General features: G+C 31.9%; 1 protein-coding gene across 1 annotated transcript in view; it reads right to left on the bottom strand.

The window, feature by feature from the left end:
* Positions 1–4,557: 4,557 nt before the first annotated feature.
* MEGF10 (multiple EGF like domains 10) overlaps positions 4,558–24,406 on the bottom strand; it is an 84,910-nt gene continuing 65,061 nt past the window's right edge. The window contains exons 20-24 of the mRNA XM_012541132.2: positions 17,652–17,779; positions 16,422–16,545; positions 9,686–9,730; positions 6,179–6,385; positions 4,558–4,863 (exon numbers count right to left, since the gene is read on the bottom strand). Coding sequence (XP_012396586.1) covers positions 4,691–4,863; positions 6,179–6,385; positions 9,686–9,730; positions 16,422–16,545; positions 17,652–17,779 — 677 coding nt within the window. The 3' untranslated portion in view covers positions 4,558–4,690. The remainder of the gene's footprint in view (positions 4,864–6,178; positions 6,386–9,685; positions 9,731–16,421; positions 16,546–17,651; positions 17,780–24,406) is intronic.

Genomic DNA, 24,406 nt, shown 5'->3' on the forward strand with positions numbered 1-24,406 from the left:
TTATAAAATTTGAATTGATATTATATAATACTATAGATGTATTTCATACATTTCTGAATTTCTAATCTTTTTCTATGTTGTTTCCTAGTCTTTGTATGTCATCTGCAGCTTCCACAAAATTTCCCCCAAATTTCCATTTAATTTCTTATGGCAACCCATGATATATCAAAATCATGATGCGGAAAGTTGTGATGTACAAAGGATACCTGTAAAATAGTTGAACTTCATTCATTTTAGAGCTCGTCCTACTTCTATCATTCTTTTGGCACATGGCTTAAGTTTGTATGTGCATGTCTTGCCTACAATTATATTGTAGGAACCTTCATGGTAGGGATCATATCTTAACCCTTCTTTTGATTGTCAACTGTATTAAGCAGGATATTTTTCATATGGCACATTCCAAGAAGATTTATCATTTAAGGATCATGTTTTTAAATTCTAGATAAATAATGTTACACATTTTTAGTAATATTAACAAAACAATTAGTTATTCACAATTTATCATTTCTACTTAATTCATAACAGAAACATACATAGACATCAAGAATATTTTATAAATCTTTCATTAAACAGTTTGCACATTTAGTGATATAAATGGCAATTATAGATAATATTAATGAATATTTGTCAAATTTGGAAGACATTTTTTAAATTGATAAATTTCTTTGCTACAACCAACAAAATATTGACATAATTTGTAATTTTTATTTTAAAAATATATATTACAATTTGGAAACATCAAAATCAGAATTGGTCTAAAAACAAAATATAATAATTAGACCTTGTGTTAAGACAACAGTGTTAATTGCATCCCCAAAGGGCAAAAGTTGCTGTACAATAATTAATAAGTATTAAAGTTATTTACAACATGTGATTATATTTACATTTTCATAATATAAAACATTCTCCACCAAATTCTTTCTAAATTTTTCTTCAGGATAATAAAGCTACATAACCTGAATTTATTTAAACTGTGACTTAAGAAAGCAATTTCTAGTGACATCAGACTTTAATTATGCTTTCTGTGCTCTGGCCATCATTCTCATCCACCTTTCTACCAGGACCTTGGATTCTGCCCTTGGGATGCAAGGCTCTCAAAGATGAATTGTTGCCTCACTTTTCCTGGCACCAGACTTGCATCTCACATTTGGGCCATCTACATCATGACTCCTCTCTCCTGTAATTCTCTTTTTGTACATACCTTATGTACATACATCCCCATTTAGAATATAACTTTGAATTGGAATATAAGGAGCTTGTATTTGATTGTATTCCCTGCTCTTACCATAGTTCCTGGCATAAAGTAAGTGCTTAATAAGTGCTCACTGAAATTATATATCTATTTACCTATCACAAAATTATTTATCTTTCTGTATACATTTTTCAATTTTCTACTTCCCTAATGTGTTTGATTAGTATCAGAACTAAAAGAAATTGAAATTGAATATTGAATTGTATACTGAAAATTGAAAAGTTTATTTTCCTTACTTAAATTACTCTGAGGAAAACTAATTTGGAAGTTTGTCAAAATGATGATTCTAAACAATGGTAATCATCTATTAGCTTTATTAGTATGAGTAAATTATGGGATATATAGTTTTACCAAATCTCGTGAATGATCACATAAAGTTGATTTTCCTCATAAAATTAACTGAGCATATACTTTTTGTCTCATTGAAATAATGCAACATAAATTTGGGCTCATTTTAATATACAAATGTATAGGGATAATTTGTTTTTATTTGTATGACAATCCATTTATGTGTAGGCAAAGATTAATAATTTAGTTGACTTTAATGATTCATGAGGTAATATCTTATGGTAGCTCTTACCAAGCATTTTTAAAAGCTTAAGTCTTATGATATCAAACAAATAAAAATGGCTCCTCCATGGGCCACATATTGGCTTAGAAAGCAACAAGTTAACATTATCTATACTTTGTTGTATTTTTATTTATTTTGTTAAACATTTGCCAATTACATTTTGAGCTGGTTCTGGACCCACCTGGAAGATCTTAAGGCCTCATGTAGCCCAAGTTCGACACATCTAGCTTAAGTTACCACAGAACAGGAAGACTTTTTTAAGGTCAGAAATAAACAGAGATTCACACATTATGAAAAATATCTTTATATTATATGACTACTTTGGTGACATCATAGCTAAATTAAATTCAAAAAGATTGAAGAAAACCTTTAAATATTTGTATTTTCAAATCTGAGACTTGTTATAATTCAATTTCACTGTCATTCAAACAACCAGACATTCTGTATCTTAATACATATAAGTATATAAAAGTGACCAGAAAAAATCTCATTTCCCCCTAGAAGATAGAGTGGTTCTGAAACATCTGTGAAATGGTTTGATTTATTCTGATGTTACAATGTCTTGAAAGTACCTTATATTTTTTCAAGCGTATCAATAATTATTCAGTGTAATAGTCATCCTAAGCATTATATTCATTATAAAATTTTACAGGTCAGCAGTAGTTCTTGCATTTACATCTGTTTTCCAGATTTGATAGTGATATCTTTAAGCATACACTTTTCACTTCCAACTATGTGATGAAAAAAGACATATATTCTCTTGATCAATTTCCAGAGACTAAGAAAGAGGGAATCATTTTGAGCCCCTAATGGGGTTTTGAAGAATTTCTTTTTAAAAGTTATCTTTTTTAATATAATAAATTTTTCTGGCCTTCATGTACAGCTCCTGACATTTCCCACAAATAGATCTGATTGTTCTTTTGAGACTCTTCTAGTTAGTCACTGTGAAAAAAAGTCATTGTCTTCCAAACAATATATTAGTCGGACTCCTACAATGTCATTATCATGCAAGAAATCTACTGATTCTTTGGAATCAGTAGGGGAGGTAGATGGGGAAGAAACTTTGCTTCGGCAATTCATCCTAATTTTAAAAATTAAATAAGTATATAATTCTATTTTATTTTCCCCAACCCCAAATCTCCCTAGAATTTTAAGCTGCAGGAGACACCAGGAAGAAAGGAATGTTTTCTTATATACTTACTTGTCCAACACAATGATCACTAATACTGGGAATTCAAAATATATGTTTACTGATTAATGATTGAACCATCATGTAGATTCTATGTCTTATGAACTTTAGAAACCCATAAATTGTGATACATTGTTTTGTCTGGGGGGGGGGTTCTCATTAACACACCATTGATGGATAAAAAAATCAAATGATTTTACACAGGAAGAAAACCTAGTTTTCTTGTATGATATTCTACATCCTAAAAAGGGTAATCAAGATAAGGTTGGACAATGCAGTTATGAATAACTTGCACATTGCTATTATATCACTAATATAATAGCATAGTCTTCTGAAATAAGTAAAATGTTTCTCCTGTTAGTTGTAGGATTCTTCCAGGGGTAATCTATAATAGAAAATCAGGTGACAGGTTTATAGATCTTTCTAAACTACCAAAGAGGCCACCATAAAAGCATCTATTCAATACCAGTTGATACCCCTCTCCTCTGATAAAAGTGTTCCCAGTCTAAACAAAAGATGTGTATCAAAAACATAAGAAAAATTAACATACAATATATTTTCAGTAATAATTCAGTCACCATAAAACGTAGTTTAAAATACACAATTAAAAAATTTGTGGAAAAAAAAAACTGGTTACATATCAAGTTATTAGCCATGCAAAAGACCAGCTTAAGCATAGTTATCCTATATCAACTATCAATAACTTTGACACTTATGAACAGAGATCTTATAATCATTCCTAAGAAAAAGAATTAATCCAAACTCTTTATAATTATTCTATATCACTATTACAAAACTTAAACAACTTCTTATAAGTTCATTTATCACATCCTGCTTCACATCATGTACACATTCAATCCATTTTGTCAAAAAACAAAATGATTCATTTACATATTTATGAAATAATTGCTGCTATGTTAATGGATGTCTATTAGTGGCGTTGCACATAGGATTTGTGACTAGAAAATGTCATAGTAGTAAAGTATTCCTAGATACAAACATCTAAGTACAAAACATCACTTCTTGGTGCATCAATTAGGCAGTTCTTTGTATTCTTTGCTATTAAAAAACATTTTAGGTCATGTATTCTGCAACCTAGGCTAAGGCTGATTTTTCCTTCTTTTGTACACTTTTTATTTGCATCTGTAATTGTTTGCAGACTGTCAGGTTCATGTTATCACATGCTTTTCCTGGAATAATAGAATGTTTCAATATGTGAGACCACTCCATAGAAATTTGGCAGCATGGCTATATTTAGCAGGCCTGTTTTTTCCTCTGGGTGTTTAGTCATTCAAAATACTTTTTAGAATTAAATTACTTGAAAAATTGCATAATACTGCGTATAGCTCTACAATGGGAAAGAGGGAGTTGAAGACACTGTTTTCTGTGCTCACTGCAACACCTGTGTGAAGTTCATCTGCAAATGAATGATTTAGATTGTGTGTTAGGTTGCCAGTGTGCTTTTTGTAAAGATCCACAGTCATGAGTGAGAACACTAACATCTCCTCAGTCTGTCTGTCACCTGTTAAGCACCTTCAGCAAATATAAAATTTTGAGAATCTTACTATTTAGCATTTATCTATCACATTGATTAGCATCCAAATAAGGTGACAAAGTACAAGGAGGAGAACTAAGATAGAGTTCTTTAAAGTGTTCTACCATGTCCAATAAAATATTATCATTCATTGCTGCTGTTGCTAGTGACTTCTTTCTTAGGAGATGATGAAGTGTCTCGAGTTGGTAGTAAATCATAATGACATGGAATGTGGCTGTTCTTTGGAAGGTCATATGGATCCTGGCTGAGAGGTCCATTATTGCTTAATACTTCTTGTACAATAATCATTGTGGGTTCTGTGACAACCAAAAACAGACATTTATAAAAAATGACAAGCAAATAATAAAGAATAAAACATTTCTTGCAAATGTGAAATAAAAAAGGTTTTTTTTAATAAAAGCACAGAAATATATAACTTTGAATGCTAAATAATTAATTTGATTACACTATTTTGCCATTGTTGAAGTGAAGTATTCATTAATTATCATAATTAACATTGCATTGCAAGAGGATGATGACATTGCTGTATCAGAGATGTCAAGTAATTAATAATAAAACTGCTGTGTGACTTGCAAGATTATAGATTTAGAGATTGTAGAGAGCTTAGAAATCATCTAAATCTACCTCCTCCACTTAACAGAGGAGGGAACTTAAGCTGAAAGAGATGAAATTGACTTAAAAGTGACAGAACTAATTTAAACTCATGGCTTTTCACTTTCTCTATACTGCATCAGGCTAAATATTTCCCCTCTTCTCCCCCCCAATCTTTTTAGTACATAGATATTCCAGAAACTACTCTTCTGAAATAACCCCCCCTTAAGAAGTTAAACTATGATTTAAAACAAAAAACAAAAACAAAACTCTTTAGCATTATGTTGTCTCAATGATAGTGTTCCAAATGAGCTGCATGTATACAAATTCTTCACAGATAAAACTACAAACACAAATTACAAATCATATAAATGTACACAAAACAATTTGCATGTACTCTGCATAGCTGAATATACTGACAAAACTGCTATGTTAGCAGAATATAGAATTTCTCTGTCTTCTTTAGACATCTCCTACTATATCAAGTACTCAGAGCTCTGTTGTTTTCTTTTTCTCCTATCTCAAAACTAGAGATGTTGGTTTTTTATGATAGCTTGAGCCAATATAATAAAAATGACAGTACCTCCTTAAATTAATTTGCTTCACCAGTCCTCTATCAAACTCCCCAAAGGATATTTTATATAGCTAGAAAAAATAATAATGTTTATACAGAGGAATAAAAGGTCAGGAATCTTAAGGCAATAGTGAAAAAAAAGTGAGAAAGGGAGTCCATCAGTAAAAGATTTCAAACTGTACAACAAAGCAGTAATTATTAAAATAATTGGTACTGGTTTTTAAAAAAAGAACAGTCTATTAGTGGAACAGAATGAGATGACTAGAAATGGTTTGGAAATTAAGAAAATGTCATTTTTTTCTTTAAAGGCACTATATACCAATTTACTGACTATTGTGTATGGATTAAGAAAGAGTAAATAATATTTTTTAACAATTATTCATTAACTACTTTAGTTTGTTTTCAAAATAGCATGAAAGAATTTAATATTCACTAGATTCTCTTACCAACTTCATAGACATTCTTATTAGTGGAAGCTGAGCTACTGATCTCAGCATATGGAGAGTCTCTGTGTACTGGTGACTTCATTTCCACATAGCCACTCTCTGAGTTTTGCGGTATGATTACTGGTGGATCTTTAATAGTAGCATATGGATTTTCAGAACTGTTTAGTGAACAGCTACTTGAATTATATTCAGAATTCTTTACTAAATCTGTGGAAGAAAAAATAGCAACTCTTCAGAAATCTGTATATTTGATATTAGATTACTTAGCTGTCTACACACAAGAAAGTTTTAAAGTGAAATGTGTCTAAGTATTTGTTTTGTTCCCTAGTGAAAAACTATACCACAAACTTCAAGTCTGAAGACCAATGAGTCAGATGAGTAAAAGATTGTACATTATCTCTCTGTATCTCAAAGAAAGTGTAGCTAGAATCTAGAATTTAGTTAATATAGCTAAAACAGAGAATCTAGAGACAGAAAAGGTAAAGAGGCTGTATTTAAAAACTGAAGAATTATCTCTTAGAATGAACAACTGAAAATTCCTTATATTTCTGATACTGATTTATATCACAACTTCATTATATGAACTTTAAAAGCTATTTTAAAAATAAAACATATAAATTCACAATCAATTTGTGACTGACTAATATCTATGCCTCCCCTGGTTCTCTTCCAATCATTATAATATAACTACCCCACAGGCAAGTATGGTTTGATTTTGATCTTTGTATTTTTAGAACCTAGCACAAAATAGTTACTTAATAAGTGTTTGTTGAATTGAATTTTTTTACTATCTTGTTTACTATCTTTATTGAACTAAGTTCAATATTATCTTTATGAAAAAATACAATCTTCCATATAGTATTTAAGCTCTTAGTTATCTGGTTCCAACCATCTTTCTAGATTTATTTTATATTATCCCAATGCACATACTGTACAGTCTAGCCAAATAGGTTGACTTGATCTTCCCCATTCATAACATTCCATCTTTTACCTCCATTCCTTTTCATAGGCTATTTTCATTCAATCTGTTAACGAGCATTTATTAAATACTTACTATATACCAGGTACTGGGGGATACCAAGAAAGTGCTCTCAGTGAGCACACAATATAATGAGGGCAAACAACTCACAAAAAACTATTTATAAATTATATAAACAGGATAAATTGGACAAATTCTCTCCATAAGAAAGCTTTTCTCTTCACCTCCCTAAATTAGTTTGCATTCACTGTATACCTTGTACACATATATACCCATATACTATAAAGTTACCTTTATATGTATAAAGTATACTTATATGTTTTTATAATCCATTTTCTATATGTAGTATCCTCTCTGGACTCACTGCACCAACCCCTATTTATATTAGAAGGCTGGATCAAATAGGGTGCTTGGCTACTACTCTGGTTATCACTCAACTGCTGGACTTTTCTCAGGATGCAGAGTCTCTGTGGTCCTTACTGGATTTATTTATTATTGAACAGCTGTAGTCTTTTTCTACCTTCAGCCACTGACTAAACTGGGTAATAAATACTTCATTAACTTTGATTGGAGTATGAAAATACTTTTTCAGCTAAGGTACCATAGTGCCCTTTCAATTAGGGCAATGAAAATTAAGATCCTTAGAAACTTTTCTCTTTGAGTTTCTCAGCTGGAAGGTAGTCTGTCACCTTCAGGAAGGAGATGGGGAAAATCTAATCTAATCCCTTCTTGTTCCAACTATCCTTCCACTCTCCAAGGCCCCTTCCTACACACCCCCACTCCCATAAAGCAAAGGCTAATAGATTTTAGCTCCACATTCTCCAATACCTTTTAGAATTTTAAGGGAGAAGGGGTCAGAGACAAAATTATGAATACAATCTCTGCCCTAAGGGCAAGGTCAAAGTCTCCCTGGCCTCCAGCAAATCTCATAACTGTGAATTTAAATTCTCTGTCCCTTCTTCCCTTTTCACTTCTACCTCAGGCTTGTACCTAACAGTACAAGCTTCAATTTGGGCTTCTAGCTGATACAGTGGATTAGAGTCGACCATAAAGTTGGAAAGACTTTAGTTTAAATCTAGGCTCAGATATTTATTAGTTATGTGACCTTGGGTAAGTCATCTAAACTGTATTTGCCTCAGTTTTCTCGTCTGTGAAATGGAGATAATAATCTCCCATGATTGTTAGGATCAAATGCAATAATAATTCTAAAGTTCTTAGTACTGCCTGACACTAAATAAATAGTGAGTGCTAAATAAATGTTAGCTATTAGTATGTGGTCACATTACTTGTTTACTTTTGCTCTTTCTCACTATTTTTTCTCAACTTTATTATTCGTCCTCATTATACTGATGAAGTCCTGGATAACTAGGTGGAGTTGGCAGAGGAAGCCTGAAGTATTGATAAAATGATAATACTCCCCGAGTCAAGCAGGGAAGGGCACTGATGGGGATCAGCTCAATCTTACAGATCCACTCCTGTGGAGGTCTTGGGAATCCCACTTTACCATATGCAATCAGAATGCCAAGTGATGATTTCAAACTCTTAAGGTTAAATTTCTCCTATAAATCCACCCATGGCATATGCCATTTTTACTAAATCCCTTTTGGTGTTAGCCTGCCATGGCATCCTGCCTCATGGGGTCTTTCTTCTCACCTTCCTCTATGCCTCAGAGTGTCTTTCTCCTTGTTATAGCTAACTCTATTTAGGTGCTAAATCTCTTAGGGTTAGCCTGCTAAATGATAGTGTAATCCCCTTCGCTCATTGTCCCCTTTGGGATTAGTCTGCTAAATTTCTCTTAATGGAATACTCCTACCTAATAGTGTATTCCCTTTCTCCTGGTTAATTGTGAATTCCTCTAGGGAATTTGTTTTTTCCCTTGTTAATTGTTAAAACCCATTTTCTTGCTAATTATATGCTCTCCTGAATCTATTTCATATTTATCATTTCTGGTGTCTATTTTTACCTCTTCATTTATCCCTAACCTCTTCTCATAAATAAAGGTACCTTTTGGCAAGGAGAACACCATTGTGAATTCTTCAAATGTGCCCTGCACCTTGCACCTTGTATGTTGAACTAGGAAATGCTACCCCAACATCATCATTTAGTGCCCAGCCTCATCAATGCCACATTTTTCAGTGATTTATGATTGATAATGCTAATTCTAATCTGCTAAATTTCTGAGATCTTCCTACGTGACTATAACAGACAATTATCTAATGTCCAGGCTTCCAAATAATATGTTTATTTGAATTCACTCCCTCTATATTGGTCAATATTCCTTCTGTTCATTTAGTATTTTACACACTCCTCCTTCTTCAGATAACCTCTTAGCATATTTGTTTTCTCATCTGTAAAATAAGAGGGAGGACTAGATAATTAATTCTTTCTGTTGCTAATATTTTAAGATTTTATATTCTACACTGTCAACCTAGAGCAAATTTCCATTGGCTATTCAACGTTACCTTAATCTTTAATAAAATCCCCACCCTACTCCCATGAAATAATTATTTCTTCTAATTTAAACTTACCTTTTAAGGATTTCCTCATATACTCTCTGTCAAGTCCAAAAGCACCTGTAATTTAAGAGGGAGAGAAACAGTGAGCACATACAGAATAAATGCTAGAATTTGATCTAGCAAATCTAAGTTTGGAGTCAGTGGGAAATAATGAGAACTCTGAGACAATACTAGAAATTTAATGGATGTTGTGAGTTTCTCATCCTCAGTTCCATGAGAACCTACAGAGAAATTCACCTACTATAATAAGATCTTCAAGATTGGGGGTAGAAAAGTGAGTAATCAAACTGAAAAAAAAAAGAATTTATTATTGTACTAAGATTGCTCCAAAGGGTATCAACCTTAATGATGTAGTGTATGAATCGTGGTTGTTTTGATCTTTCTTACTGATTTACTGTCAATAGAGCAGAAGTTCTAATGTTCCGAATACAATTGAGATTATCAAGAGATGTTTTAGCATATTGTTTACCCAAAGAGTAAGATTTGGATAACAACTTGATCATGTTGTCTTTTTCAAAGTTGCCATTTTTAAAATGGCAAAATATGTCATTAAAAACTAAAACTTTAACATATCTTATGTATATATTTATATCTATATAAATATTTTAACACTCTCCTTTTTAAGGCATATACTAACCTCTTATTTTAGTATCACATTATGGAATGGGGAAGGGTCATTTGGGCACCTTCCTGTAGCTTATTTTTTCAAAACTTAAGTTTTACAACTATACCAAGACAGAAAATTCAGAAGGACTTGGCAGTTTCTCATAGAAGTCATAGAAAAATATTAAGTTAATTTTGACAAATCAGAATATATCCTTTTGAATACTTATAACAATTTTCAATCAGAAGAGCACTCTGCCTTTCAGAGAAATCTCCAAGAAGTAATAGCTGAAAGTTATGTGAGCAATCAGATCAAAATAGAAGCTAACTTCCCAAAGACATAAAGATATGATCTCATAAATCAACAGCACTTCTATACAATGATTTCCCAAAATCACAATGCAAGAAACTAATAAATATAATACTAACATAAAACAATACCATAGACTTAAAACACATAACACAAACACAAAATTTATTGTCAGTCAAATGCTATTACTCCATTTTCTAATAAGCTACATGGGAAAAAACATTCCATTCATCTACCAATTTTGGCATTCTTTATGAGCTGCATTCAGAAACCTGCATAGAATATTATCAATTTAGCTCTTATAGTTACAAAGATATGGCACAGCAGTTATTAGACTAACAAATCCTAAAATCTGAAATAGTTTTAGAAGGAAATTTATTTAATCAATTATTAAAAGAGAAGATGATATAAGGTATGACTCCCTTCCTAGGGTACTAGTACACTAATCAGATACCATGTAGCAGCTGAAGAGTTTGGTAAAGAGGGCAGTTCTCCCAACAAGGTCCATTTAGATGTATATTATTAAGCATAAACATTTAAATTAAGATTGATTAAGAAGTAAAAGCATAAATATTCAAATTTGGGGAACTCAAAACTTAACCATAACCTAAGACTTGCAAGAGATCTAAGCATTCCCTGAAGCCATCCAGCTTTCTTGGGATTGTCTCTGTACAGTAACTTCTGGATTAGACAATTTCTAGCCACATTAAATTGTTTTTCTTTTACTTCAGTCATATCTGATTCCATTTGGGGTTTTTTTGGCCCCAGTGTCAAGATGAATCTGACATAACTGGGGGAAAAAAAAAGACTGAATAATAACAGCATAGTGAGGGATAGCTAAGTGGTGCAGTAAACAGAGCCTGGGCTTGGAATCAGAAAGACTTATCTCCATGAGTTCAAATCTAGTCTTAAGAAACAGCTGTGTGTCCCTGGGTAAGCTACTTAACCCTGTTTGCCTTCCTTTCCATCTGTAAAATGAGTTGGAGAAGGAAATGGCAAATCATTCCAGTATCTGCCAAGAAAAATCAAATGTAGTAATGAAGAGTCAGAAATGACTAAAACAATCAAACAGCAACAGTCAAATAAAGCTAAATTCAAACAATATTAATAGATAATAAATAACACTTTATTTACACTATTCTGTGAACAATAATTTTCTTCAGTCACATCCAATACAACCCAGATTTTCAAATTGTTCTGTTTTAAAGCTTGTTGTATCATTTTAATTATTTTCCCACATGCATATGAATACCATAATCTTTGATCCAAGTTTGAAAAACATGGAAATTCTCAAAATTAATTCTAACTTCCTAAGGAAGAAATATATTTTCCGAGTAGAGTCATAGTTTAAAGACTTGACAAGTCTTTTCTTCACCTTTTTCCTCAGTCAGGTTTAAATCTTGTCACACAATGCTAACTATACTACATTAAATCTTGGGTTTTTTCTTGTGGTACATGCTAGAAATTCTGATAGCTGGCAAAAATGAGACCTTTGCATTGTCCCTATTCAGGTGAAAAATCAGTAGTTCTATATTCCTGCTACCTGGACATCAAAATTTTAGATGCATTTAAAATGTTTCTACTTTTAGGATTATCCTTCTGTACTTGCTTTTTATTTGAACTTCAGGTCTACACTATGTCAGGGTAAATTATCTCTGATTCTCTTTTAACTACCCCTCCTTGCTCTCTGTCTGTTTGTCTGTCTCTCTGTCTCTGTCTCTTTATCCCTTTCTTTCTCCACCTTTCTTTCTCTCTCTCTCTCTCTCTCTCTCTGTCCCTCTGACTGTCTCTGTCTCTCCTCTCCTGCTTTTTTTGTCTCTGATTAATCCAGACAAAGCCTTCTAAAACAGAATTTTATTTATTTAAAAGCATGTCTTTTATATTTCATTTTTGTTTTTATTTTAATGATCAGTTTCTTAATTTTAGAACTTCCCACTCCCAAATCAATCCCAAATTATTTTCAGACTGATTTCACTTATTTTATTGTTTTGCAAATTAGCAAAATTTTCTTATGCAATTCATTGTAAAACTTCACTTTCTTAGAGCTGAAATTTCAAAGGTTTACAATTCCTTATTTTTTGCCAACTCATTTCCAAATGGGTATTTTACTTATGAACTTGCAAATTCATGGTTTATTTCAGTGAATTTCCTTATTTACTTAGACAATTTCATTCTACCAGCTACAATCCACCCTTGAAGTCAAAAATTTGCTTTTTCTCAAATTACTTGTGATTTTGATTTAAACAAATCTCTTCTTTTTCCATCCTGGAGAAAAGAGTTAATACTTATGCTAGGCCATTCTTAAATATCAGATAAGGCCCTGAAACTCCAAAACTGTAAAAATCACTTGCTTTTTTTTTTTCTCCTTTGCTTTTAGAATCACTGGTTTGAAGTTCAACACTCTTATCTACTATACCACATGGCTGCTTCTGACTCCATTTAGAAGCTATTGACCTACTCACTTTATCTATCTATCTATCTATCTATTTTTAGAACTATTTTAGCCCTCTGAATTTATGACTGTGCTTCAGACCACGGAGAATGTCAATGCTAAAAAATGTTCAAATCCATTCATATTCCAGAAAGGTTATATTTTAGATTTCAGCAATCTAGGTTTCAGCAGTATGTGAACCAAGAAATACCAAAAGAGCAGGCTAGTTTTTGAAGAGGCAGAGGAACTAGTGATCAAATGGCCAATATTCACTAGATTATGGAGAAAGCAAGTGAGTTCCAGAAAAAAACATCTACTTTTGCTTCTTGACTACACTAAAACCTTTGAAAGTGTGGAATCCAAAAAATATGGAAAGTCTCAAAGAGAGGGAAGTACCAGATCATCTTATTGTCTCCTGAGGAACCTGTATATGGGCCACCAAATAACAGTTAGAACTGAACATAGAACAACTAATTGGTTTAAGATTAGAAAAGACTGGGCGCAGTGGATAGCATACCAGCCCTGAAGTCAGGAGGACCTAAGTTCAAATGTGACCTCAGACACTTAACACTTCCTAGCTGTGTGTCCCTGGGCAAGTCACTTAACCCCAATTGTGTCAGCAAAAAAAAAAAAAAAAAAGAAAAGAAAAGAAAAGAATACACAAAGCTATCTATTGTTACCTTATTTATTTAATTTATATGCAGAGTACATCATGCTAAAGATCAAGCTGGACAAATTTAAAAAAACAGAATTAAGGTTGCCAAGAAAAATAGCAATAATTTCAGATATGCAGATGATACCATTCTGAGGGCAGAAATCAAAGAGTAATTAAGAAGCCTCTTGATGAAAATGAAATAGGAGAGTATAAAAGTTGACTTAAAGCTTAACATAAAAAACCTAAGACCTTGGCAACTGGTTCCACTACTTGTCAACCAGAGGAAGAAGAAATAGAAATAGTGTCAGATTTTATATATTTGGGCTTAAAGATCACTGCAGATGATGAATATAGCCATGAAATTAAAAAAATGCTTGCTTCTTGGAAGGAAACCTTTGGCACATCTGAACAGTATACTAAAAAGCAGAGATGTCACCTTGCCAACAAAGCTCCATATTAAAGCTATAGTTTTTCCAATAGCAATATATGGCTGTGAAAGTTGGACTATATGGAAAATTGAGTTCTACAGAACTGAGAGTTTCAAATTGTGGTGCTGGAGCAGACTTCTGAGAAATCTTTGACCAATGAAGAGATCAAATCAGTTAATAATTAAAAGAAATTAATTCAAGCTATTCACTAGAATAAAATCCAAAGCTGAAGCTGAAATACTTTGGCCACATAACGAGAAAATAGGACTTGCTGAAAAATACCCTGATATTGGCAAAGATTGAAGGCAAAAGCAGAAAGGGACAAGCAGAGGATGAGATGGCTAGACAGTGCCATGGAAACAATGAACATGAACTTGGACAATTTTAGAGAGATATTGGAGAACAGAAGGACCTAGAGCAATATGGACCATGGGGTTATGAACAGTCAAGAATGACTGAACAATTGAACAACACAGAATACAAATGGAAGTCTTGAATCTGAGTGTTTTTCTTTGTTCTCTTCAGACAAATTGGTTCACTTGTCTTGAACATGCACTCTCAAGTGAGACTAAACCAGCTTCTCCACTATACTAAGGTAAATGACAGACTATTAGGCTAACAGAGACTAGATTGTCTTGTCTTGTCTTCATTTAAACATCTATTTACTCACTACAAGATCATAAATTACTGTTCAGCTACAGCCAACCCTGTTTAGGGATTAATCCTCCAAATTATCATTTTTTACTAGTGAAAGAGGGGAACTTCACATTCTTATGCTCAATTAATGTAATTAACAAGATGTTCTATACCCCATACCTTTATCAAGTGATTAGCCACTCTGACTGATCTACAAAATTAATTAAGCAATCAAACATGTAAAATAGATGTGAAAATGCCAACATATCTTTAATCAATCAATCACAGGTATAAACTAGTTTGAACAAGCTACTTAATCAGGATAGGAAGGAGATAAGTGCTTTGCACTACTCAATGAAATCTGATAGCAAACTGTATTGGGATGAATTGAAGGAATTTGGCATTTTTCTAGATCTATGGATTTCATATGAGAAGATTTGGTTATGATTTAGGAATGCTTTAAGAAACCAAATCTTTGAACCTGTTAAAAAAAAAGGCAGAAGGAGTAGGAAAAGTGAGTTCAGAATAAATGTTATCATTTCATCAGGTAAACTGACTGGGTTAGTAACAAATAATGCATTCAGCCTGTTGAGAAACACAAAAAGATAGCCAGAAAGAAGTGCAACTTGAGAATTCTACCCTTAACTCTCAGGGCTCAGCATAGAATTCACACATTCCTGAGGGGAATTTCATAAGAATTCTAGAAAGAAAGAAATTGGATTTCATTCAACCAGGAACTGTAAGTTACTTCTTTGCCACAGATTCTATTTAAGTTTGAACCCATTTTCCCTTGGATTTTGTATATGTGTGTGGTAGAGTGTCTCAAACTTTTGGAGAAATTATTTTTTTGGGGGGCCATATGTTCTTATTATTCTTGTTTAGTAAATATCTCTAACTAAAATTGTCTGACTAACTCTAGGCACTTCTGAGTGAGGGTACTAGCACCTTAAGGTTACACCTAGAATCTTGAGGGGAGAAACAGCCACTCTCTAGGAGTCTGCCAGTGCAATTGAGAATTGAAAAACCCCTTAGGAATGGTGCTACATTATATTTATAAATAAGAACTTACAGAGATATCAAAATATCTTTTCCTTCCTGCAACCAACTAAGCATTCTGAACTATTTCAGTATGAACTTGTTAGGATACATTAAAATGGGAAACACAAATTTAAAAAAAGCTATTTAGTTGCTAGTAATAGTGGGATCTTTCTAATTGAGGAATAAATTAAATTCAACAATAATTTTCCAGGAAAGCTGAAATAAAATATTTTTCCATAGATAAATCCAAAACATTAGAATAGTTTTGTTTGTTTGTTTGTTTTTCAGCTAGATGATTGGTATTCCTTTTGGTATCAATTCCTACTCATTTACATTTCAGTCTTGTAGACTGGAGTCTGGTAGACTTGAGTTAACAGTTAACAGTCTCAGATACTTCCTAGCTGTGTTATCATGCGAAAATAACTTTACCTCTCTCTCAGTTTCCTCAACTGTAAAATGGGAATTATAATAATACCTATCTTTCAGGTTTGTTAGGAGGATAAAATGAGATAATATTTGTTAAGTACCTAGCACAGTGCCTAGTGCACACCACAATCTTAATAAATACTGGTTTCCTTCCCTAATATGTTTTTCTATGGTTGCTTTAAATGATGAAAGGACTGCTAGATACAGTCAATTTGACTCACCAAGCTCATTGTGGAAGCCTCCATGTTTCCAGTCTACTGGGAGTGTCCCCGTGTAGTCCACAACAGGCCCTCGCTTTCCAGGCTCCACATTTTTTATGTTCATAAATATCTGGTTGTTTTTTGACTATTAAAAATGAAAAGAATTTTGAGTAAAAGAGCACAACTCTGGTATTACAACTTAAGGGAGGTGTCTGAGCAGAGATTAGAGGAATATTTTTCAGGCATATTGAAGAAAAAATTCAATAGGTAATAAGTTGGACAAGATTGTCTTTAGTTATTTAGTTCTTACAGCTATAAGATTCAATGATTCTATGAATTATGCAAAAATACAGAACCTTACAGAAAGTAAACATTTAGTTATATTGTGGATGTTCCTACCTCAGACTCTCATCCCTATAATATCTGAAATTCACTGTGCCACAGTGCTTGACATTTGATTAATTCATTTGGGCCATCTGATTTATGGTGAAATCTGGATTAAGTTGGAAAATCAAAGCCTAGCTCTAGTTCTGTTACTTCTTATCTGTGGAACCCTGAATAAGTCATCAAGCTTCTCTGAGTCAGCTGCATTCTCACCTTCTATGAAATGAGAACAATAATATCTGTCACATTTATTTTATAGGACGCTGATAAGGTTTAGTTGAGATAATTTATATAAGAAGGACCTTGTAAAACTGAAAATGCGATAGAAATGTAAGGAATGACTATCATTATTATAATAAAACAAAAACATTCTTGGAAAATTTAAGGGCTATTTAAGTTAATTTGATCAATAGTATATAATCTTCCTGAGGAGGATTATTTAATTTTTTAATCTTTTGATCATTAATGTCTTGCAAAGTGATTTGCACATTTTATTTTAAATTGGGTGATTCCATCCATGACCTTGTAATGAATGATGAACTACTCTATTTTTACTTTAATTCTAGAGTAATGCACGCAGTGAAAAAAGGTAGACCTAGTTTTGCACCAAAGTATAAAACTTTGGCAATTAGAGCATAAATACAAAGATATCAGGTACCTGGAAATAGGGGAGAAGATGGGAACTAGGAAAAAAAAGAAAGTGAGAGAGAGTCAAAGACAAATTAGTTATACTGGCTATGCTAAAGGATTTCACATTCTCACTAATAGTACCATAGAAAAGGATTTTAAAAATCTATAAGATGGTAGGAATCACATCTCTGGCTTTTATGTTTATGCAATTTATCTGATTTGCATCTATTATTTTACCTTTCCAATTGTCATCCTGTTTTGGTTGTTGACGTGAGGTGATGTAGAACACTGAGTGAGTGTATGGTAACTGGGGTTTGTAAAATAATGATTATTAATGTTTCCAGCATTACTCTGAGGAAGTGTATCTGGAAAAAAGAAGAGGAGTAAATGATTAAAACTGACTGTTATCTAGTATAGTGAGATGATGCAAAAATTAGTATGGTGAGAATGATGCAAGAAAACAATGAAAAAAGAATCAACAGCTTGGTAAAACACACACATACATATACATTCACTGAAAAAAATAACATCTTAAAAACACAATAGGCCAAATGGACAAAGAAATACAAAAATTCACTGAAGAAAAGAACTCTTTAAAAGAAATATAGGTCAAATGGAAAAGGAGACATAAAGTTTTGCTGAAGAATATAATTCCTTAAAAATCAAAATTGGGGAAGATAATAGCCTCATGAGACATCAAGAAACAATAAAACAAAATCAAAAGAATGAAAAAATACAAGAACTTATGAACTATTTCACTGGAAGAACAACTGACCTGAAAAATAGATTGAAGACAAATAATTTAAGAGTTATTATATTATCTGAAATCCATGATCAAAATAAGAGCTTCTCAGACATCACTTTTCAAGAAATTATTAAGGAAAACTGCCTTGTTATCTTAGAACCAAAGGGTAAAACAAAAATCAAAAGAAACTACTTATCACTAACTGAAAGAGATCATAAAATGAAAAATTCTTAGGAATACCATAATCAAGTTTCAGAGTTCTCAGGTCAAGGAGAAAATACTTCATGCAACCAAAAAGGAACAAATCAGATACTGTGGAATCACAGTCAGGATAACATATGATTTAATAGCTTCTACATTAAAGGATCTGATGACTTAAATATCATATTCCAGTGGGTAAAGGAGATAATATTATATTCACATTTTGCCTAGCAAAACTAAGTATAATTCTTCTGAGGAAACAATGTATTTTAATGAAGTAGAGTATTTTCAAGCATTCTTATTGAAAAGACCAGAGGCTAAATTAAAAAAAAAAAAAATTGATCTTCAAACACAAGACTTAAGAAAAGCATGAAAAGATAAACAGGAAAGATAAATCATAAGGGATTCAATATGGTTAAAATATTTACATTCCTACATAGGATAATGATACTCATAACTCCTAAGAATCTTATCATTATTAGGGCAGTTAAAGGAGGTATACGTAGATAGAGAACATGGATGCAAATTGACTATGATGGATGATATAAAATATCTTAAAAAACAAAATTAAGGAGTGAGAAAGAGGAATGCACTGAAAGAAGGTAAAAGGGAGAGGAAGAATAGAGTAAATTATCTCAAATAAAAGAAGTATTTAAAAGCTTTTAGAACATAGGGGATTATGGGCGTGATGATGGGTAATGCTTGAATCTTATACTCATAGGAACTGGATGAAAAGGGGAATAACATATATACTTCATTGGGTATAGAAATTTGTCTTATTCTATATAGGAATATGAGGGGGGAAATAAGAAAAGCAAAGTACTGATAGAAGGAAGGGTCAATTGTGGAAAGAGAACAAATTACAAATTTCCAATTAAGCACCAAATTGAAAATCTTGAAAATCAGAGCAAAGATCACTAAAATTCAAAGTAAAAACCCAACTAACAAATAAAACTAGGAGCTGTTTCCATGACCAAAAAATAAATAAATAAATCATTAGTCTGATTTTTAAAAAAAGAAATTACCAATATCAAATATTAAAGGTTGAATTTACCATCAATTAAAAGGAAATTTAAGCAATTATTTTATCCAATTAAATGCCAATAAATCTAATAATTTAAACAAAATGGGAGAATATTTACAATAATACAAATTGCCTAAATCAACAGAGTAGGAAGACTTAACCCTATTTTATTTATGTATTTTTTACTTAATAGTATTTTTTCCAATTACTTGTAAAGATAGTTTTCAACATTAATTTTTGTAAGATTTTGAACTCCAAATTTTTCTCCCTCTTTTTTCCTTCCTCTTACTCCAAGACAGCAAGCAATTGATGTAGGTTACACATATACAATCATGTTAAACATATTTTCACATTAGTCATGAAATAACCCTATTTTAGAAAAAGAAACTAAATAAGCCATCAATGAGTTTTCTCAGAAAAAATCCACAGGAACAGATGGATTCACATGTGAATTCTACTAAACATTTAAAGAACTATTAATTCCAATTCTATAGAAAGTATTTGAGAAAACAGATATAAAAGTTAAAGAATAGCCAATTTTTTTATGACACAAATATGGTGTTGATACCTAAACTAGGAATAGCAAATATGGAGAAAGAAAAGTGAAGACCAATTTCCTTAATAAATATTAATGCAAAAAATTTAAATAACATACCACCAAGAAGATGGGATTTATACCAGAAATACAAGGTTGGTTTAGTATTAATAATTATTAATACCAATTAATTATAATTATATATAAATATATAATATAATTAATAATATTGAGAAAATCAATCTAATTGATCATATCAGTAACAAAAACAATACAAATCATATGATCTCAATAGATTCAGAAAAGGCTTTTGACAAAATGTAGTAATACGCATTCCTATTAATAAAGACATTAGAAAATAAGAATAAATGGGGCTTTCCTTAAAATAATATGTAGTAGTTATTTAAAACCAACAAATATTATCTATTATAAGGATAAAATAGAAGAATTCTCAATAAAACAGGGCTGAAACAATGATGTCCATTATCATTTCCATTACTGAATATTTTACTAGAAATGCTAGTTATAGTATAAGAAGAAAAGGAAATCATGAAGAAAGAAAACTATCATTATTTGCATTTGATATAATGGTACACTGGGAGAATTCCAGACACAACTAAAACTTTATTTGAAATAATAATTTTTGCAAAATTGCAGGAAATAAAATAAATTTTAAAAATCAGTATTTTTATATATTATCAGCAAAGCAAGAAATAGAGAAATTCCATTGGAAATAACTGTAGAAAATATTTTATATTTTCTACAAATATATATACCTGTGAGTCTATCTGCTAAGACAAATCCATCAACTATATGAATACAGTTACAGAACACTTTTCACACAAATAAAGTAGGATCTAAATAACTGGAACTATTAATTATGAATAATTAATATTATTATATATTATATAATATAATATATAATTATTATGAATAATTAATATTTTACTCATGGGTAGGCTGAGCCAATACAATGAAAAGAATAATTTTGCCTAAATTATATACTTATTCAGTGCCTTATCAATAAAAAACCCAAAATATTACTTTATAAAGCTAAAAATAATCATAAAATTCATGTGGAAGAACAAAAGGTCAAGGACAAGAAGAGAATTAATGAAAAAAAATGTTATACCCAGTTATACCAAATATCAAGCTTTATTATAAAATGATAATTATCAAAACAATCTGGTATTGGCTAAGAGACATAAGGGTGGATCAGTGGAATAGAGTATGTACACATTATTAAATGATTGTAACAATCTTGTGTTTGATAAACTCAAAGATCAGGACTTTTGGGACAAGACATTATTTGACAAAACCTGGTGGGAAAATTGGACAGCAATTTCACAGAAACTAGATATAGACTGATACCACATCCCATATACCAAGATAGGGTTAAAACAGGTATGTGATTTAGACATAAAGGATGACACAACAAGTAATTTAGGTGAACATGGAATGGTTTACCTGTCACACATCTATGAATAAGGGAAGAATTTAGGATCATATAAGATAAAGAACATCATAGGATATAAAAATGAATAATTTTTATTGTATATAACTAAACAGATTTTGTATAAACAAACCATTTCAGCCAAGATTAGAATAAAAGGAAAAATGGGTTAAAAATTATAGCAAATTTCTTTGATAAAGGCCTCATTTCTTACAAATAGAGAGAACCACATCAAATTTATAATAATATGAGTCATTCCTCAATTGATTAATGATCAAAGAATATGAACAGGCATTTTTCAAAAACAAAATCAAAGCTATCTCTAATTATATGAAAAATACTCTAAATAATTATTGATAAGAGAGATGCAAATTAAAATAATTCTGACGTACCACCTCACACCTATCAGATTGACTAATATGACAGAAATAGAAAATGACAAATGTTCACTGGGATATGGCAAAATTGGGACACTAATGCACTTTTGGAATAGCTGTGAACTGATCCAATTTTTCTGAAGAATAATTTGAAACTATTCCAAAGAAGCTACAAAACCATGTATACCCTTTGATCAGCAATATTATTATTAGAGCTATATCCCAAAGAGACTTTAAAAAAGGAAAAGTGATGTGTTGCAAAATATTTATTGCAGCTATTTAGTGGTGGCAAAGAATTGGAAACTGAGGGGATGCTCATCAATTGGTGAATGACTGCACAAAGTATGGCATATGATTGTGATAGAATACTATTGTGCTATAAGGAATTATAATCAAGATGCTTTTGAAAAACCCTAGAAAGACTTAAATGAACTGATGTAAAATGAAGTGAACAGAATCAGGAGAACACTATATATAAGAACTTCAATACTGTACAGTGATCAACTATGAATGATCTAGCTACTCCAAGCAATACAAACATCCAAGATAGTTTTGAAGTTCCTATTATGAAAAATGCTTTACACATCCAAAGAAAGAACTTATAGAATCTCATTGCAGATCAAAATATACTGTTTTTTTAAAACATCCTTTATTTTTCTTGGGTTTTGTTTTTTTAGTTTAATTTTTTTGGCTTGTGTTTTCTTTCACAACTTGACAAATATGGAAATGTTTTGTATGACTGCAGATGTATAACCTTTATCAAATTGCTTGCCTTCTTAATGAGGAGAAAGTGGAATACATTAAGATTGATTCAGGGCTGGGTGAATGACTTTACATAGAATAGTCTATAATGGTTAGATTTCAGGTTAGTCCACCGCCATATCACCCTAAACGCACCCAATCTCGTCTGATCTCGGAAGCTAAGCAGGGTCGGGCCTGGTTAGTACTTGGATGGGAGATTTCAGGTTAGAAAAATTCTATATTGTAATATTCCAGGAATCCTTGGATAAAGACACAGTTGATACACATTTGTAAGTAGTAATATAATGTTTTTTTTCATTTTTTTTGCAAGGCAATTGAGATTAAGTGAGTTGACCAAGTCACACAGCTAGTAAGTATAAGATTTGAACTTTGATTCTCCAGCCTTGAGGGCTGGTACTCTATCCACTGTGTCACCTAGCTGCCCCTACAGATGACATAATGCTAAAAAAAATTATTAATGCATAGCATGATAGAATTATAATGGTCAAGTCTAATACAATGACATTTTATAAAGAGTAGATGTTTGATTTCTAAAAATAGCTTCAGAAGTATAAGGGATATGGCAACAAAAAGAGATTAATGCAAGGTTGCATTAAGAGAGACATAGTTCAAGTCTAGGCAACCTCACTGTATGTATTCATCCCCACTTCATCTGGAATAGTATTCAGTTAAGGGTGCCACATTTTAGAAGAGACAGTGACAAATTGGAGGAAGATAGGGAAGCATAACCAGGATGATGAAGGGCCTGGAAATAATAAGGATCAATGAAAAGAACTAGGTATATTTAGTCTAAAGAAAAAAAGATGCAGCAGAAAAAAAGATGATTTTTTTTTTTTTGCTTAGACAATTGGGGTTAAGTGACTTGCCCAGGATCACTCATCTAGGAAATGTTAAGTGTCTGAGGCCACATTTGAACTCAGGTCCTCCTGAGTTCAGTGCTCTGCCCACTGCCTGCCCCCAAAAAGATGATTTTTGAAAGACAGTTACTTTAAATAAAATCAATGCAGCCAAGATTAAAAGGAAAGCAGAAAACTGAGAAAAAAATTTTTTTTCACATTTAAGGGTTCTGTTAAAAGTCTCATTTCTAAAATATATAGAGAATTGACTCAAACTTATAAGAATACAAGCCATTCTCCAATTGATAAATTGTCAAAGGATATGAATGGACAATTTTTAGAGGAAGAAAGTAAAGCGATTTTTAATGGTAATGAAAAATACTCTAAATCACTATTGATTAGAGAAATACAAATTAAGACAACTCTGAGGTGCCATTTTACTTCTCAAATTGACTAAGATGACAGGAAAAGATAATGATATAATGTTAGAGGGAATGTGGGAAAACTGGGACACTGACACATTGTTGGTAGAGTTGTGAACTGATTCTACCATTCTGGAGAGCAATTTATTCAAAGGAATATCAAACTGTGCATACTCTTTGATCTAGCTAGAATCTCTACAAGGTCAGTATCCCAAAGACATCATAAAAAGGGGAAAAGGACTTACATGTGCAAAAATGTTTGTAGCAGTCCTTTTTGTAGTGGCAAGAAACTGGAAACTAAATGGATGCCCATCAGTTGGGGAATGGCTGAATAAGTTATAGTATATGAATATAATGGAATATTTTTGTTCTGCAAGAAATGATTAGCAGAATGATTTCAGAAAGGCCTGGAAATATTTATATGAACTTTTGCTAAGTGAAGTGAATAGAACCAACAGAACAGTGTACACAGCAATAACAAGACTATATGATGATCAACTGTAATGGACCTGGCTCTTTCAACAATGAAGTGATTCAGGCCAATTTCAATAGACTTGTGATGGAGAGAGCCTCCAGAGAGAAAACTATAGGGACTGAATGTGGATCACAGTATACTATTTTCACCTTTATGTTGTTA

This window comes from Sarcophilus harrisii, chromosome 1, assembly GCF_902635505.1.
Source record: "Sarcophilus harrisii chromosome 1, mSarHar1.11, whole genome shotgun sequence".
In the NCBI taxonomy this organism is placed as follows: Eukaryota; Metazoa; Chordata; class Mammalia; order Dasyuromorphia; family Dasyuridae; genus Sarcophilus; species Sarcophilus harrisii.